The sequence below is a fragment of the Myxine glutinosa genome, chromosome 1 (genome assembly GCF_964187855.1).
Source record: "Myxine glutinosa chromosome 1, kmMyxGlut1.1, whole genome shotgun sequence".
NCBI lineage: Eukaryota > Metazoa > Chordata > Myxini > Myxiniformes > Myxinidae > Myxine > Myxine glutinosa.
In genome coordinates, this window is record NC_136261.1 from 322,781,778 (window position 1) to 322,800,122 (window position 18,345).

An 18,345-nucleotide genomic window follows, 5' to 3' on the forward strand; every position below is an offset into this window, starting at 1 on the left:
TGTACATGTACATATATACTAGCTGAGGTACCCGGCTTCGCCCGGGTTGAATAAGAATAATACAAATATATGATGAAAAGAACATGTATATTTTAGAGCAATATCACAGTACATTTCCTACATGATGATTTGTCAATTTTCAATTTCTCAAAACCTCTTGGTATACAACATTTCTGGTTTTCTTACTTGGTGCCAAGACATAAAGATTGCTTGGTTTTCCAACCCTCGAGCAGCCCACGTACAGCTGGCCATGGGAAGTACCCGGCATTGCCAGGCGGGGGAAGGGAGGGGAGGAGGAAGGGGAGTGGAGTGGAGGGGGAGTGGAGTGGAGTGGAGTGGAGGGGGGAACGGCTAGCTTGGCAAGCGATAACAGGCTTTTTACTTTTATTTTTACCTCAATGAGGGCTATATATATAGTCCGTGCTTGGAGCCTTCAAGTTCAACATAAAGTTTTTTTATGAAAAATAATGCAGATGTATAACAATCCACCAATGCAAGTTCAGAAATGAATGCAGATCCTTTACTTTGCGATACAAACGCAATTCCCGCCATTTCCACTCACGATCGAGGCCTCCACAGTGACCGCGCCTCTTCTTCCTCCGACAACTTCGTCTCTTCTTTCACTCAAAATGCACGAAATTCTGCCGCATGAAATTATGTAGAGGCCTCGTCGGGGGGATATAAGGTAGATAAGGAAGGCGTTGTAACAGAAGAATCAAAATAAAAGTGGAAGAACATAAGGAAATGGGAGCTATTCTGGACCCACAGCCAAACCCGACAAACCATTGCAATACACCCCAAACGTCTAGCGCCGCCACAAACTACACCATGGAATTGCAGCTGGAGTGGTTTTTTTAAACCATTGATATTCAAATAAAACGTAGCCTAAAACCACCGGGATTTTATGCTGATTCCGAATCTGTGTCTAAAACTTTTCTCCGATGTGTAGTTCTTGAGTTATAACCGGACATCCAGACAGACACACACACACACACACAGACACACACTCACAGACACTCCTCCTTTATATTTTGATTTTTTTTTTTTTTTTTTTTTAATACATAAATCTATCTATCTTCTATCTTATCTATATCTATATATCTCTATATATATAAAAGAAAGTTTTTGTTTGTTTGTTTGTTTGTTTGTTTGTCTGCGCAAGCTAATCTCCTGAACGGTGAAAGATAGGAGGAAACCTCTAATACAAAAAATGTCGGGATGGGCCCCGGGAAGGTTTTAGGCTAGGTGGTGAGACCGGTCGAGGCCCACCTCGGCTGGGCTGGGCCCATTTCGCAATTAAAAGCTGAGCTGAATTATAGTAGTCAATCTTCTACGGCCGCAGGTAAAAGCTGAATTATGGTAGTAAATTCATTTAAAAAGAACCAAAAATGTCGGGACGGGCCCCGGGAAGGTTATAGGCTCGGTGGCAAGGCCGCATCGGCCAGGCTGGGCCCATTTCACAATTAAAAGCTGAGCTGAATTATAGTAGTCAATCTTCTACGGCCGCAAGTAAAAGCTGAATTATGGTAGTAAATTCATTTAAAAAGAACCAAAAATGTCGGGACGGGCCCCGGGAAGGTTATAGGCTAGGTGGCGAGGCCGGTCGAGGCCGCTTCGGCCGGGCTGGGCCCATTTCGCAATTAAAAGCTGAGCTGAGTTATAGTAGTCAATCTTCTACGGCCGCGGGTAAAAGCTGAATTATAGTAGTAAGTTCATTGAAAAAGAACCAAAAATGTCGGGACGGGCCCCGGGAAGGTTATAGGCTAGGTGGCGAAACCCATCGAGACCGCATCGGCCGGGCTGGGCCCATTTCGCAATTAAAAGCTGAGCTGAATTATAGTAGTCAATCTTCTACGGCCACGAGTAAAAGCTGAATTATAGTAGTAAATTCATTCAAAAAGAACCAAAAATGTTGGGACGGGCCCCAGGAAGGTTATAGGCTCGGTGGCAAGGCCGCATCGGCCAGGCTGGGCCCATTTCACAATTAAAAGCTGAGTTGAATTATAGTAGTCAATCTTTTATGGACGCGAGTAAAAGCTGATTTATAGTAGTAAATTCATTCAAAAAGAACCCGGGCAATGCCAGGTGCTTTCGGCTAGTCTTCTAGATATATATGAAAGAAAGTTTTTGTTTGTTTGTTTGTTTGTCTGCACGCGCTAATCTCCTGAACGGTGAAAGATAGGAGGAAACCTCCAAAACAAAAAGTGTCGGGACGGGCCCCGGGAAGGTTATAGGCTAGGTGGTGAGGCCATTTGAGGCTGCCTCGGCCGGGCTAGGCCCATTTCGCAATTAAAAGCTGAGCTGAATTATAGTAGTCAATCTTCTACGGCCGCAAGTAAAAGCTGAATTATAGTAGTAAATTCATTCAAAAAGAACTAAAAATGTCGGAACGGGCCCCAGGAAGGTTATAGGCTAGGTGGTGAGGCTGGTCGAGGCCGCTTCGGCCGGGCTGTGCCCATTTTGCAATCAAAAGCTGAGCTGAATTATTGTAGTCAATCTTCTATGGCCACGAGTAAAAGCTGAATTATAGTCATAAATTCATTCAAAAAGAACCTGGGCAACAACCGGATGCATTCGGCTAGCCATGCAAGGAGATTTCCATGGATACCATAAGAGGAGAGTTTGGTGAGCAGAGCTGGGTGCCAGATCATATCGAAGGCACGTGATATGTCAAGGGAGACAGCTCTGATTTCCTGTTTGGCATTGAGGACCTCCATCCAATGTTGAGACAGCAGAAGCAGCATGTCCAGAGTAGAATGACCTGGTCTGAATCCAAGTTGATGATCCGAGATCAAGCCATTCAAGCCATATATTTGTGTGTGTGTGTGTGTGTGTGTGTGTGTGTGTGTGTGTGTGTGTGTGTGTGTGTGTGTGTGTGTGTGTGTGTGTGTGTATTCCGTCAGACCCCGCTATTCACCGGGGATATGTTCCTGGGAAATTCCGCAAATTGCGAAACCGCGAATAGCAGGGCATTGTTTCAATGGAAAAAGGGGGGATCGGTTCTAGAGTCGCAAAAATCTGCGAATAGAGAGGAACAAACCGCGAATGGTCAGGCAAATCCCAAGAATGTCGACGATAATCCGCGAAGGTCGATGAAAGTCCTGGAAATGGCGAGACAAAACCTGCGAATGTCGGCAATGATCCCGCAAATGGAGAGGCATATCCCACGAATGGTGAGACAATTCCCACGAATGTCGACGATAATCCGCGAAGGTCGATGAAAATTCCATGAATGTATGCCGTGGCATTGTTTCAATTGGGAAGAGGGGGATACGTTATAGGTTCCCGGCAGTTCTTGATTCATAGAGGAAATTTTTTAAAGTTTGAAATGTTTTCGACCGCAAATGCACATGATTACAGTTTCATTTAAAATGCTTACAAATTTTAAAAAACGACAACACCAGGTACCATTTCCAATTTATTGAAGGACTGCGGGCATTGTGGGTAGCTGCGGGAGGGGTGAATACTCTGCAAATTGTTTGTGGGGGATGTTATCAGATGATGCCATATTGAGCCTAGCTGCTAATTTCAATAATAAATTGAATGAAGCGTTTTCCTTCTATAAATCGTGGGGTTGACTTGCTTACGCAACTGGTGGAACATCCCCCGAAGCTCTCGATATAATGCAGATAAAATTCGCGGCCACGAAAGCCATGAAAACGCAAAGCACACAACAGTGAATGAAGAAGCAGGTTGTAGAAGTATATACAACTTTTAGGTAACCAATTTAGATTTAAATTTTGGATGGTGAAGCGAGTTATCATGGGCATTCCAATTGAAACCTGTCCCTTAACCTTTTAATTGATAAAATGCATTATAATGTCAACAAACTCCGATGTATTTCAGTTCTTTGAGTTTTAACAATACTACGCTATAGTTTATAAGAAAAGGATTAAATATATTATTAAGGATGCATGTATATATATGTATTACATTTAAAGGAATTTAAGAGTATAAACTCAGACTCCGGTTGACTCAAGAGTGCCTTTGTGATGGAAAGATATGCTGTGTAAATAAAGAATTTGCAGTTCTGTGTAAATACTAATTGGGGATAAGGTTTGTGAAAGCTTTGTTGTACAAAGACAATCACCTTCTGGTTCAAGTGACCCACTGAGAAGATAACGGCTTGATCAGGGATCCCTCATCCCCCGATCTGCCTCCTCACCACTCCCTACTTCCTTATCAGTAATTCCTCGAACCCCAATCTACCCCTCCCTAATCCCTTATCAGAATCCCTTTGTCCCCCGATGTCCTCCCTCCTACCCCCTCCCACTGTGAGGACGCAATCAAATATTCTCCTATTGTTCTCAATTACTATAAAATGAAGTAAATGCAACTGAATGGGGAAGAATATTCGTGTCGACCCGGGGTCCTTGTGCTGTGTGAGTTGGTTATACCATGTCTTTCTGTTGTAACAGAATGAGTCTTTTTCACAGTGTTATTAGATTTTACAAGTATTCAATGAGTTGACATGGCTTGGTTTATGTACACAAATTGCTCCACGACAAGGTCATACTCGCAGCTTGTAGAAGTTGTTTTTTTGCGCATGTTTCTGGTTTTCACTTCCGTTTCCGTTTCCTTCCGTTTCCAGTCCCTCTAGCAAGGAAGCGACTTCGACCTCTGCACGGCAGCAAAGTTAAAGTATTTTTCCATTCGTGTCTTCATCAAATTTCCACTCGTTATTTTATTGTGCATGTGTTACTGTGTTGGCTTAGCGGTTAGGGTGCTGGCTTGGGATCCTAGGATCCTGGGTTTGAATCCCGGTCGATCGCTGAATTAATGCCAGGGGGGTTGACTCAGCCTGCCACCCTTTTGAGGCTGGCAAATTGAGTACCAGCTTGCTGGGATGAATGATCATGGTGTGTACCCTGATTAAGAATAGGTACACTGTATCCCTGTGCATTGTAAGAGTGTGACCAAGGGTTGATAGGTACACCATATCCCTGCGCATTGTAAGAGTGTGACCAAGGGTTGGCATCAGGAAGGGCATCCGGCCATAAAAACATTGCTTCAAACAGGGAACCATGATTGTCATGGGGCCTGCAAGGCTAACCCCTGCTCTAGTGGGGAAAATGGCCTTAAAACGATCGTTCATTCATATTTGTTACTGTGTGTTTCTCATTGGTGTTGGTTTGCAATTCGTGCAAACTTGTGTATAATCAATCGTTTTCTGTTCGTACAGTGTGCGCGGCCTGGTCTCTCTAGGCTTCCCTCCCCCCATTGGTGTTTTGTGAATTTAAGTTATTTCCTTCACTGTATTGCTTATTTCTTAGATTTTCTCTTCTCCCCCTAACTTCCCCAAACATCTACCCTGTGTCTAACGTTTTAAATACAAAAAAAAAATAACCAAAAATTCCATTCTATCCTCCCCTTCAAAACTCCCCTCACCCCTCCCCTTCAAAGCTCACCCCCACCCCTCCCCTTCGAATCTCCCCCCCCCTACTATTTTTCTCCAATTCTCCCCCTCCCCCCTCCTCTTCAAAGCTGTCTCTTGCTGTCTCGCCCGCCCCCTTTATCTCCTTTTCTCCCACCTCTTCCTCCATTCTCCAGCTGAAACTCGAACTTCCAATTCCAGTTTCCTTCATCTCATTTAACCCTTTCTCCTTTCTCTGATTCACGCCCTTACTTCAGGGACTTTTCCCAGATTGTTTTTAATGGATTTGTTTAAATATGTTTAAACTTTCCCCTGCAGTATTTTATTCAATGGATTATTACAACACACTGTTTTTCGTCCTGTTTAAAAGGCTTTTTTTTCCAATTTCCTCTTCAAATCATCCCATTAAAAAAAAATTCAATCGCTTACAGTCATTCCTTTCTACATTCTCTAAACTCACCTTCATTCCACCCCTCCTCTATCGTTTTCAAATGGATCTCTGACTTGAAAATCACAATAAACCCTGCTTGTTATAAAGGTTCGTTTTTCATCAGTCATCCACTTTCTAAACTCCCCCCTCACCCCTCCCCTCCTAAACGCCCTCCTTGCCCCCTCCTCCTACACTCCCTCCTCGCTCCTCCCCTCGTAAACTCCCCCTCACCCCTCCCCTTCAAAACTCCCCCCCACCCCTCCCATTTAAAACTCCTCCCCCACACCCCTCCCCTTCAAATCTCACCCCCTCTACTATTTTTCTCCAATTCTCCCTCCTCCCCCCTCCTCCTCAAAGCTGCCGCCTCCCCACTTCCTCTCCCTTCCATCACATACCTCCACCTCCTCCAACCTTCAACTTTTCTCTGCCCCCCCTCAAACAACACCTCACTGTGCCTCTTCCAATCACCATCAAACCTTTTGTCCTCATCCTTCCCTTTCTCCTAACCCTTCTGCAATCTCCGACACACTATCAACAGCTCTCCCTACCTCCCCTCACCCCCTCATCTTACCCTACCCCTCCCCTGTCCTGTACACGATGCTCCCCTCCCTCTTCCTTAACGGTATGGGCCTCAAACACCCGGGGCCTCCACTCAAACCTGATTCATCTCTCCATACAGGTTGCTTCTGACAAACCAGACATAATCTGCTTAACAGAAACTTTCCTCCTTCAAGATGTCTCTGATTCCTTAATATCTCTTCCTGGTTACTCCGGTATGATAGACCTGAGCCTCGTCCTGGTGGTGGGGTTGCTATCTTTATCAAAAACTATTTTCCTCACTCTCCCTGCACTGCCCTCTCTCCACCCCACCCCCAGGAGTACCTCTGGCTACAGCTTCCTCTCCGCTCCCACCTTTTGTTCATATGTGTTATGTACCGTCCTCCAAACAGTGATGACTCCATTTACATCTCCCTGTCTGACAACATGGACCAACTTCTATCTACTCATCCCAACTCTGTCTTCCTCATATGTGGTGACTTCAACTGTCATCATGCCAGCTGGCTGGGTGTGGGTTCCTCTCACACCAGCCATGGCACCTCAGCAAAGGACTTCTGCGACTCACTGGGACTGACACAATCTGTAAATTTCCCGACCCGGATCTCAGTCAATGGAGTATATTCTCTTCTAGACTTGATTATGACGAACTTCCCTGCAAAAGTCTGGTTGCTCTTCTTCTGCTCCAATCGGTTCTTATGATCATTTCCTTGTTAAAGTGGACATCTCTCTGGCTATTCTCAGAGTGCCGCCTCGGCGCCGACGAGTCTGGCATTTCATTCAGGCTGACTGGCACGGTCTTCAAGCAGCCGTGAATCATCTGGACTGGTCTCCCATCTCTACTGCCTCTGACATGAACTCTTCCTCGGAATTCTTCCAAAATAAACTGCTCTCTCTCTCTCTCATGCACAGATTTATCCCTTCTCGTCTTCAGTTGTCGTTCCCTTCCTCCCGTCCATGGTACACTGAAGCTTGTGGTGAGGCAGTTGCCATGAAGCAACTTGCCTTCACCTCATGCAAGGCTAATCCAACTGAAGGTAATCTCAGTTCCTTTCACAAAGCTCGGAACAAGTGTGTGTCTACCCTCAGGAGAGCCAGGAAACAATATTTCTCCGCTCTCAAAACTGAACTCTCAAACCTGTCTCCCTCCTCCAAATCCTGTTGGGGTCTGGTCAAATCTGTTTCTGGTGTTTGTTCCCCCTCCATCGTGCGGCCCTTACCTCAAACGACTACAGAGCTGACTCCACACGTGAAAAAGCCGAATGCCTCAACTTTGTTTGCCTCAAAATCTTGTGTCCCGAACCCATCTCTCTGTACCCACCATACCCAGTTGAACCCAGCTGCTCCTGGACTTTGTGTCTTTCTCTCCTGACAAGGTGTAAAAGTCTCTGTCAATCCTCGACTCTGATTCTGCAACTGGACCAGACGGCATCAGCCCACGGGTCCTAAAATCATGCTCCGCCGCTCTATCTCACCCTCTCTCTGTTCTCTTCACCCTCTCTTTTGCTCAGGGTCATCTGCCATCAGCTTGGACATCAGCCAACATTACCGCTTTACACAAAAAAGGTGCAAAAACAGATCCTTGCAACTACAGACCAATCAGCCTGCTCCCAATCATCAGCAACGTCATGGAATCAATCATCGCTTCTGACAGCAAATCCTTCCATTTCTCCAATTGATCTCGGATCATCAATTTGGATTCAGACGAGGTCATTCTCCTCTGGACATGCTGCTTCTGCTGTCTCAACAATGGATGGAGGTCCTTAATGCCAAACAGGAAATCAGAGATGTCTCCCTTGACATATCACATGCCTTCGATACGGTCAGGCACCCCACTCTGCTCACCAAACTCTCCTCCTATGGTATCCATGGAAATCTCCATGCATGGCTTGCGGACTTCCTCTCTGGTCGTAGTCAACATGTGGCCCTGAATGGTTTTCTCTCATCTCTCCTTCCTGTTCAGGCTGGAGATCCCCCAAGGCAGTGTTCTGGGCCCTGTGCTTTTTCTGGTCTTCATCAATGATCTCTCCGACTCTCTGGAAAATGCAATCTCTTTGCTGATGACTCCACTCTCTGCTGCTCCATACCCCATCCCTCAGATTGGCAGTCTGCAACCTCCACACTCTCTGCAGACCTGGAAAAAATCACAGACTGGTCAAACAAGTGTAACATGTCTTTCAATCCTGACAAATATCACACTCTCACTATGTCTCTCCGAAAAGACCGACTGGACAACCCTCCAATCTACTTTCTCAACAATCCTCTTCAAGAAGTTATGTCACTCAAGCTTTGGGGTCTCACTATCTGCCATGATCTTTCCTGGGAAAACCACATTTCCAAGCTGGCCACCAAAGCCAGTCTTTGACTGGGCATTCTCCGCCATGTGAAGTCCTTCCTTGGCACACCTGAGCTCCTCACCACATACAAGGCTTTCATCCGCAGCTCAATGAAATACTGTTCTCCCCTCTGGGCCGGTGCTCCTGCCTCACACCTAGCTATGCTTCACACTGTTGAAACCAAAGCTTTCAGAATCATTGGAATCCTCCGCGATTAAGCTAACTCCAAGGGCCTTTCACTCATTCACCGCAGGCAGGTTGGTGGTCTTTCTGTCTTCTACCGAGTCCTCTCTAGCCTTGCACCCCAAGCTCTCTCTGTGATCTTTCCCCCAAATATTCCTACAGGTCGCACAAGATCTGCCAGCAACCCTCTGATGGTTAAACTGCCAAAATCTAGGCACTCCGCTCACCTTCACTCTTTTATCCCGCTTTTCTTCCGCCACTGGAACAAACTCCCTCACTCTCTTCAATCCCACTCCTCCCTCCAGGTCTTTAAAACAGCTGTTCACCACCATCTCCGCAAGCCTCCGCCAAGGTGTCTGATATCAAAGGAAGACAGCCTTGAGATGCTCGACTTTCTGCCTGGCATGAGAGCATAGTGGATTTGTTCTTGGGCTCAAGCACTGCTCCCCATCTGACTACAGTGTGTAGAAAATGTATTTCGCGTGATATGTTATTTTCCAATAGTTGATCTATTCCCAATATATCTTAAAAGGTTGCGTTTTAAGGGGAAACACCTTTAGTTGTTATTTATGACCACCCCCCAGACTTCCTGCAGAAAATTAGCTATTAAATGGCTGCAAATGATTTTTAAGCTCGGACTTTTCTACAACCGAGCTGGATACGAGTTTTTATTGGTTCACGAGTTATCAAACAGTGACCACTATATTCGTCATGGGTGTGTCTGTGTGTCTGTCTGTCCGCAGCATAACTACCCGATGATATCATCTGATCTTGATGAAACTTGGGTGGGAGGTTGATATCATGATCTACTTGTGTCCTGCCTAGAGTGGGCGTATTGCGCCCATTGTGGGCGGAGCCACGCCCGAAAAAGATGTCTTTTTAGGGGGTAATCGAGTTCAAGCAACATCTTCTCCGAGGGGTTTGGTGGAATCTGACGGGAGTTTCGGTATTTGGTTAGGCCAATGTCATGTGTCTAGCCCCACGGAGCTCGATTTTCATTTTCGCCCCAAGGTCAAGGTCACAAGGTCACGAAATTTAGAAAAGTAGATTTTTGATGGTTTTATAACATTGTTCGCTTCCTGATCGGGTGAAATGTCGTACATGATCTTATATTTTCACATACATCATGAAATACAAGTTTTCCAACAAATTTCAGAATCTTCGACCTTTGACCTTTGAAGGTCACAAAGGTCAAATTGTCAAAGTTGTCGGAATCGAACCGAATTTTCGGTATTGTGTAGCTAACTAACCTCATAACTGATTATACATTATTTTCTATCATTTCAAGGTCAGTAACCTTCGTTTTGACATTTCAAGGTCACAAAGGTCAAATTGTCAAAGTTGTCGGAATCGAACCGAATTTTCAGAATTGTGTAGCGAACTAACCTCATAACTGATTATACATTTTTTTCTATCATTTCAAGGTCAATAACCTTCGTTTTGACATTTCAAGGTCACAAAGGTCAAATTTTCAAAGTTGTCGGAATCGAACCGAATTTTCGGTATTGTGTAGCTAACTAGTCTCATAACAGATAATACATTCCTATTTATATATTTTCAATGTCGGTTTTGACCGTTGTCATTGAATACTGCTCACTGATGAACCATCGTCGTCTCCTGACATGTCAATAGTCAAGATTAAATTTACCCACGCCAACAACAAAATAAATCCTTACTGATATCTATTTCTTCATATCTATTTCTTTGTTTTGCAGTTTGGAGATGGAAAGTTTAACAGAGCAAAGCTTATGAATGTTGGCTACAAGGAGGCACTGAAGGACTTTCCTTTTAATTGTTTCATCTTCAGTGATGTGGATTTGATACCCATGGATGATCATAACTTTTACCACTGCTACTCACAACCACGGCACTTCTCTGTTGCCATCGATAAACATCACTTCAGGTAATGCATGGAGTTAGCTTTGGCCAAGGTCTTTACAATATATGCATGTATTCTAGTTATGAGGCCAATGAACTAGTATCTTCTAGGTATCTTAGATTACCATTTTGCTGTTGGTATCTAGTATCTAGTTGGTATCTAGTCGATACCTAGTTCTAGGTCGATACCTAGCTAGTTGGATACCTCGTTGGTATCTAGTTGGTTGGTATCTAGTTGGTACTAGTCTAGTTGGTATGTTGGTATCTAGTATCTAGGTATCTAGTATCTTAGATTTTTCGTTTTCATATTTTTCGAATTTGTATCATGGAGGCTCCTAGGGGTGGTCACCACCCCCCTAGACTTTGGATCCCTACACGTCCCTTATTTACCAACCGATTGCTCTGAAACCGATACAGACCTTCCATTTGATGGTATGCCGGATTGCTCAGTCTTGTATCTTTCAATTACGGATCATGGAGACTCCTACTGGGCGTTACCCCCTGAAAACTTGGATAACTACTTGTCTTTTATTTACCAACCAATTGTTCTGAAGCCTGATACGTGATACAGTCTTCTGCTCTATGGTCGGCAGGATCGCTCAGTCTTAGATTTTTCGATTTTGGATCAATGCGATACTCAGGGATCATGGGGCTCCCAGGGAGGTTGTGCTAAATCAGCAGAGGAATTAACTACAACCTCAAGAGATGACCAGCAGCCCAGTTGGGACTATTTGTAAGGTTTGTAATGGTATCCATCAAAATAACAATATACAGGGGAGGGTGGGGTTATTTGGAACATTTTTCACAAAAACTCTTTATTGTGTGATATGTTTTTGTTAAGAAAAGCAAAATAGATTCCACTATAAATACATGCATACGTGCTACATTTATAACATATTGAGAAGTGCTAATATTTGACAGTTACATGTGTATATCGAGAAATATACACCATATACACCATATACAGCACCATATACACTTGGTCCATTAACTGTCATCCCTTACCAAAGCGAATGTGGATACTTTGGGTCCTGGGAGGACTCCATTCCACCTCCTGAAACCCGCAAATGGAGATAACCAACGACACACCCACACAGGGTTAGTTGAAACACTTAATACATGATCACCTGACTCGATATGATGTGCTAGTAATTTAGAGAGCAGTCATGCATGTTTTAATTTTTTATGCCTTTGCTCCCCGAAGGTGGCCAGAGGCATTATGTTTTTGGAATGTCCATCCGTATGTCCATCCGTATGGGCTAAACCTCGTTTTTCTGAGCAACCACATGTCCAATTGAGACGAAATTGCCAGGGTAGGAGTGACACCCATGCAGAATGTTTTTATGATAATTGTGACGTCATAGGTCATGTGGTATGGCAGCCATCTACACGCAAACAATTAAAAATGTATATCTCGGAAACTGCTGAATGGAAAAATTTGAAACTTGGCACATTGTCAAGTACTCCCAATGGAGAAGAAAAGGATGATAATGATGACATCATAGGTGAAGTGGTATACCAGCCAAAAATGTTTTAATCGAATTCCTTATCCTAAAAATCTGAAATTGCATGCACATGATTCATTTGTATTGAAATATGAAATTTATGACATCATTGGTCACATGGTTTGGCAGCCATATTGGATTTAACCTAAAACCTTAAAAAAACATCTTCTCCCAAACCAACAAATTGATTGACTCGAAACTTTACGTGTCATTGACTGGGCATGGCGATTAAAACATGATCATGAAAACATCATTGGTCACATGGTGTGGCCGCCGTATTGGATTGAAGGAGAATATATATATATATATATATATATATTGTTACGGACCGCGGACAAGATGTTGTTTGGCCGAGCGGATGGCACCGCGGCCCTAACAGTTACCCCGACTAACCCGATTCCTGAACGTTGGCCGAATCGCGCCACAGATATTCAATGGGGAAAAGACTAAAGCGAACGAATGTAAAGAGGAAGAAGAAGAAGATGTACAGAAGAGTAACAGGATTTATTATCTACACACACTAAGCAAAAGGGGCAGTCAAGGTTATATACAGGGAAAATGGAAAAAGCAGGTGACACAGTGCAAATATTAACTTATACAAGCTTACTTATACCCAGGGACAAGACAAAAGACAGACTACGAACACACTTACACGGGGGATGATGATAGGAATGGCAGGAGGTGGATGGCTGGAGGGGGAGGAAGGGTCAGGTCCCTGCAAACGGCAGGGCTGGAGGTGACAGCTCCGACTCCTCGCGTTCTTGGCGGGAAAACCTCAGTGGCGTCGACGCAACTCTTGGTGTCCCTTTTTGTGCTCCTCCTCAACTCAACCCTCACAAGGCTTGCTGTCTTTCTTGGCTTCACTCTGCCTCACTCCGCCTCACTTCTCTTTACTTCGCCCACTCTCTTTTGTAACCAACTCTCTTTCCGCCACCAACCACCAACCAACGTTCTGACGCGCCTTTCTTTGCATGCCGCTCGCTTGGTCCAACCACTCTCTCGGCTCTTGCTTGGTCCAACCACACACTCGGTTCTTGCGCGCGCGCTTTTATAGCGCCTCAGGCGATCAAGCCGCCGGCCTTCAGGACACGCCCCCCGGTGAGCTCGCTTCGGCCCTGATTGGTGGGCACAGGCCCTCTGACTCCACCCTTGATGACGATGGGCGGGCACGCCCTTCTTCCCCGAGCTGAGCATGCCGTAATGGCTAATGGTGGTTTTGGGGTGAAATCAACAATCCACAGCTGTAGCAAACCTGACAAACTGCCCAGTGCAGTTGGCAATTGAGGCTTGGAGGGGATGTAGTTGGCAATTGGAGGTTTTGGGAATGGGAATGAAAGGGGATCTATCTTATTTCACTTGGTGCAATGGAGTATTTCAATTAGTGGAAGACAAAGCCTTAACCTAATACACAGAATAAGGAAATAAACTACTGAACAGGGATATTATGGTGTCCTTCATGTATGCTTTATGGAACTAACTACGGGAATGCCCTTTGACCTTTATACAACACTGGAGTAAGGAGGGCGATATTTTAACAACAATTTACACTACAACAACAACAAAAAAAAACCATTCTCATATCCACAACACTGCACCCTCCTCCTCTTAGGCACGACCCGGGCCTATAACTTTAACTTTTAGTGTGGCACGTAGGTGTAGTTCCCTCTACATTTAACCTGACCCTGAGTGCGACAGTTTTAAAACATAAATAAATATGTCCCGCTGCTCCATTGCACCCTGCCTAACAGATTCACGCCCACAGCTAACCGAATTGCGGAATGGTCTTCAAACTATACATTGACGGTGGGGAGCATTATTTACAATGACGTTACTTTATTTACAAAACTAACCCAGGACCTGTGATTGTTCTTTCTGGGGGGGGGGGGGGGGGGGGAGAGACAGTCTGCTCTGCATCGACGCACCATGAAAGCACCCAAAACGCACCAACACACCCTCAAGCACCAATCGGTGCACAGTCATCACTGTTCATCAATAAAAAATAAAAACAACAACCCCTAACCCTGCTGGTGGTCTCTTGCTCTTCGGCTCCCTCTGCTGGCTATTTGCTTTCCTGTTGTTGTCATCTTCTTTGCTGGCGGCCTATTTGCATTAAAACTTGCACCCAACGTGTCCATTTTTATTTATTTATGGCCCACAGGGCCGACTAGTGTGGTTCACCTGTGGGGCATCGGTGCCCTGTGGCCAAGGTCCGCCAGCAAGATCTCGGGCCTTCCTGGCCAGTTCCAGCAGAGGGGCCATGCCCCAACCCATGGGGTCCATAAGTGGTGCTCAGCCACAGACATGTGGTCCATAATGTGGTGCATCGATGCAGACAGCTGGTTCTGGGAGTTCCGGGCGCCCAATGGCGGACTCACGCACGCTCCCCTCGGCGCCCAGTGGCGCACAGGTCCTCATGTGGGAGACAAAAGGGGGAAAAGACAGATGAGTGAGGGGTAAGGTCACAAGGGTACACATCAATAAGGCAATGGAAGGTGAAGTGCGTACGGAGAGCGAAGTGAGAAAGCTCGTCCCTACCGTACGTCACCCCCCCCCTTGTCACCTTCTCTACCCTTGCCCTTACCCCATATTTACAACAATCTACACATTTACAAATCTGTCGCTAATGTCACGTCTTCCCCATATTTCCCCCACACCAAATTCGTCTCCACAATCCCTCTATCCAAAATTTGCCATCACCCAATTCATCATCAATCCTCATAGGGAGGGAGAGATGGAACATCAAAGCACAATGTCACACCCACGTCATGATGCGTCTCACATTCCAAACATTTGCATCAATAAAAATAATAAAACATGGCATGGTGTGGAGTTACGTCACCTCAGGTGAGTGGATGTAGATGGTGCAAGGAGATTTTCATTCTAACTACTTTCTAAATGACATTAACACACTTTACACTACCCGGGGTCTTTCCCTGCCAATCCATTGGCCAACTTACACTATGGGTTCTAAAAACCAATTCCCATTGACCAAACTGTGGTGCTTCTCAATTTGGGGTCTCACTCCCCCGATGCAACTCCCTGTGCCCTTGCACAATTTCCGGGCTGGGTCGTGCAGCTCTCCCAGCAGGTCTACCCACCTGCACACCTCCACCACTGTAGTTGCCACCCGAGCTTACCTAGCTCCTCACCCTAACCTATCTAATTGGGGAAGGCCCCTCCTGGCTCTGTCACCCCTCGGTGCCCTCTGACACTGGGCTACCCGGGTCCGTCCTCCGGATCCTCGGGCCCCATTCACAACAACTACCGGCTCCCAGAGCCCACCTGCGGCCTCACCTGGCCGACATCCTCACAGTGGTGGAGTGCCCAAACCAACTACACACACTAACAGGCTACACGCCCAGCCATTTCCACGTCACGAATGCACCCATCCAAATACCATTCTTTCACCTCGCACCACAGATGCCAATATCCAACCACAATTTACCTATACCCTCTACCTAACACTTACACTACCCTCCCCGGGTATTCGTGATGGGGGTCCATTCTTCCCCCATTCACACCTTCGCACCATCCACTCCACTCCACAGTTTCCACCATACTCACTCCACGACCATCCATTCCAATACTCCATATATTCCACACTACCATTTATTCCATACACCTGTTCTCCATTCACCTGTCGTTGCACACCTGTGCAATCACACCTGGTGCCACCTGCACCCTCCTTCCTTCCTGGACCATTTGGTCAACACAATACACATCACCATCACTCACTCATACACTGCTCCATACACCTGTCCAGTTGCACACCTGTGCAATCACACCTTTTAACCACACACACGGCATCATCTGAACTACCTGTTGCCCTGCTAACTTAGTGCTCCCCGTCTTCCCTTTAAACTAAGCACATACCACGTCATTATCATCCACACTAACCTACCTGCGTCCCCACTACAGGTATCATTGTCACTACCTAATCTTAACGTTACCTATTGTCATCTTCTCTAGATCCCTACACATTATATCCTAACCCTCCCGGGCTAGTTTTCACTGCCATAAACCCCATAACTAGTGCTCCTTTGCCCCCGCTGTGAGAGATGGCAGAGTTGCCATCCCACCACATCGGGTATCTTCTACTATCAATTTTGCTCACCAAATTCCAGCTAATTACAAATTTGCCAATCACTACCAATCTGCCAATCATCACTCTGCCAATCCTTTGCCAATCATCAAATTTTTGCTTTTCAATTTCGGGTCCAAAACACTATCCTCATCATCACAGTCCGCTTTATCTGAGCCTCTCGGTGCGCCAATTCACTTCTACAGCCCGGCTTCGCACAGCCGAGCCATGAATGCGGGTTGCTTGGTGCCGGCGGCTGGATGCGTCCGACACTCGGTGAAGGGAAGGAGGTTTACTCGGGCCGAGATCCCACGCACCACCTCGGCACAGAGCCGTCCAATGGCCCGATCTCGACCTGCCGGAACGCCTCAACAAAAAGGGGTCGCCATGACGACCCTTCCTATCGGGCTGCCCGCTCCGCCTAGTGGAGCACAGACGCGGCCGTTCAAAGCGCGGCCCGGCGTGGATCTCGCACGGCGGTTCTTTCAAAACCTCCGCGGATCCCCTCGGCACGTAAAGCTGCCCGGTTCACACCGAAGGCCCGATTCGGCTATACGTCGCTCTAACCGCTAACCCGGTCACCGTCGATGCTCCACTTGCATGCTCACACCCCGCAGCCCGTTCCTTGCTCATACATCCAGCTGTCTCCATGCTCCTGGTCATTGCACCTTCCCTGACACACCCAGGTACACTCAATCCACTTACAGACTTGGTCACACACCTGACCACCGCACACCTTTGCGCACACTCGTCGTTCGCACACCTCACCAACACACCTCTTCGCGCCCCCTCCTCGGTCACCTCCTCTGTGACAACCACAGGTGTGCTCTCACTTGCACACCCAACCACGTGCCTCACTACCAATTCCAGCGTGCATTCCCATACGCGCTCTACCATTCCAGGTGTGCATCCTTCCATTCCAGGTGTACATCCTCTCTCACCTGCCACAACCAACTCACGCTCCGTGTCACTCTTACCACTTTCACCACCACTCTTGACAGTGCACTCTTTCCTCATGCACTCCTCTGTTACACACCTTTCTCGCGCATCCTCTTGCGCACACTCTCCCGTTACACCCTCCGTAACACTCACCACAGGTGTGCATCCTCCCTTACTCTTGACAGCGCACTCACTCCTTGGCGCACACTTTTTTCTCACACACCCCAGAGTCGGACATTCTCGCACACCTCCTCTTTCGCACACCGTACCTGTCGCACACTTCACCAACGGCCTCTCACGAACACCCGGATCCAAATCAACCCCCAAGCCGACTGAAGCTCCCCTCACATCATATACATTTCCACGTATATCGCCACTCACCTTAGCACCTCGTCTCCGCACCTCCTTCGCCACCTGCAAACTCTTTATTTGGTTAGCGAGCACACCATCACGATTTGAGCACCGACCTTGTACATATTCCATCACCTCCTCCTTTATCTCCCTCTTAGTTTCCCTCCGTCTTTTCTTAATTTCAATCAGCCCTTCTTCCACCTCCTCTAATTTTTGCTTCACCTCTTTTATTTCCCGGTGCGTCTCCTCAATTTCGTCCTCTAAGGCTACCTTAACCGTTTCTATGTGCGTCCTCACCTCCCGGTCCTTCGTCTCCATTACTTCTGTCACCTTGTCCAACCTCGTTGTCAGTCCCTCATGTACCATCTGACATTGCCTCTTCATCGCTATCAAGTCGTCCTTGATGTCTCTTTGTGTCGCTTTTAACCCTCCTAGTACCGCAGTGTTCTTTTGTACCTGCTCCGCTAACTCCGTCTGTCCCACCGTCAGCTGTTCCACCTCCTGCGTCAGGTCCTCTATGCCCCCTTGTAACCTAGCCGTATTATTCCTCACCTCTTTCTCCATACGCTTCTCACCTTGCTTTACCTCCTCGCTTACACCTCGTCGTATCTCCTCCTTCATCTCCTCCATCTCTTTTGTAGATGCCACCCTCATCTGTCCCAATTCATCCCTCTGAGCATCCAATTTACCTTCTAACCCGATTTTCACCTCCT

General features: G+C 46.5%; 1 protein-coding gene across 2 annotated transcripts in view; it reads left to right on the forward strand.

Moving 5' to 3' along the window:
* Nucleotides 1-18,345, forward strand: part of LOC137411306 (beta-1,4-galactosyltransferase 1-like) — a 112,787-nt gene that overhangs the window by 57,023 nt on the left and 37,419 nt on the right. Inside the window, exons 1-2 of one of the 2 annotated variants that reach the window (XM_078769636.1) lie at nucleotides 9,180-9,338; nucleotides 10,594-10,781. In XM_078769636.1, the coding sequence (XP_078625762.1) occupies nucleotides 10,627-10,781 (155 nt within the window). In that variant the 5' untranslated portion in view covers nucleotides 9,180-9,338; nucleotides 10,594-10,626. Of the gene's footprint in view, nucleotides 1-9,179; nucleotides 9,339-10,593; nucleotides 10,782-18,345 lie in introns of those variants that run through there. The other variant, XM_078769642.1, reaches the window with a different exon arrangement.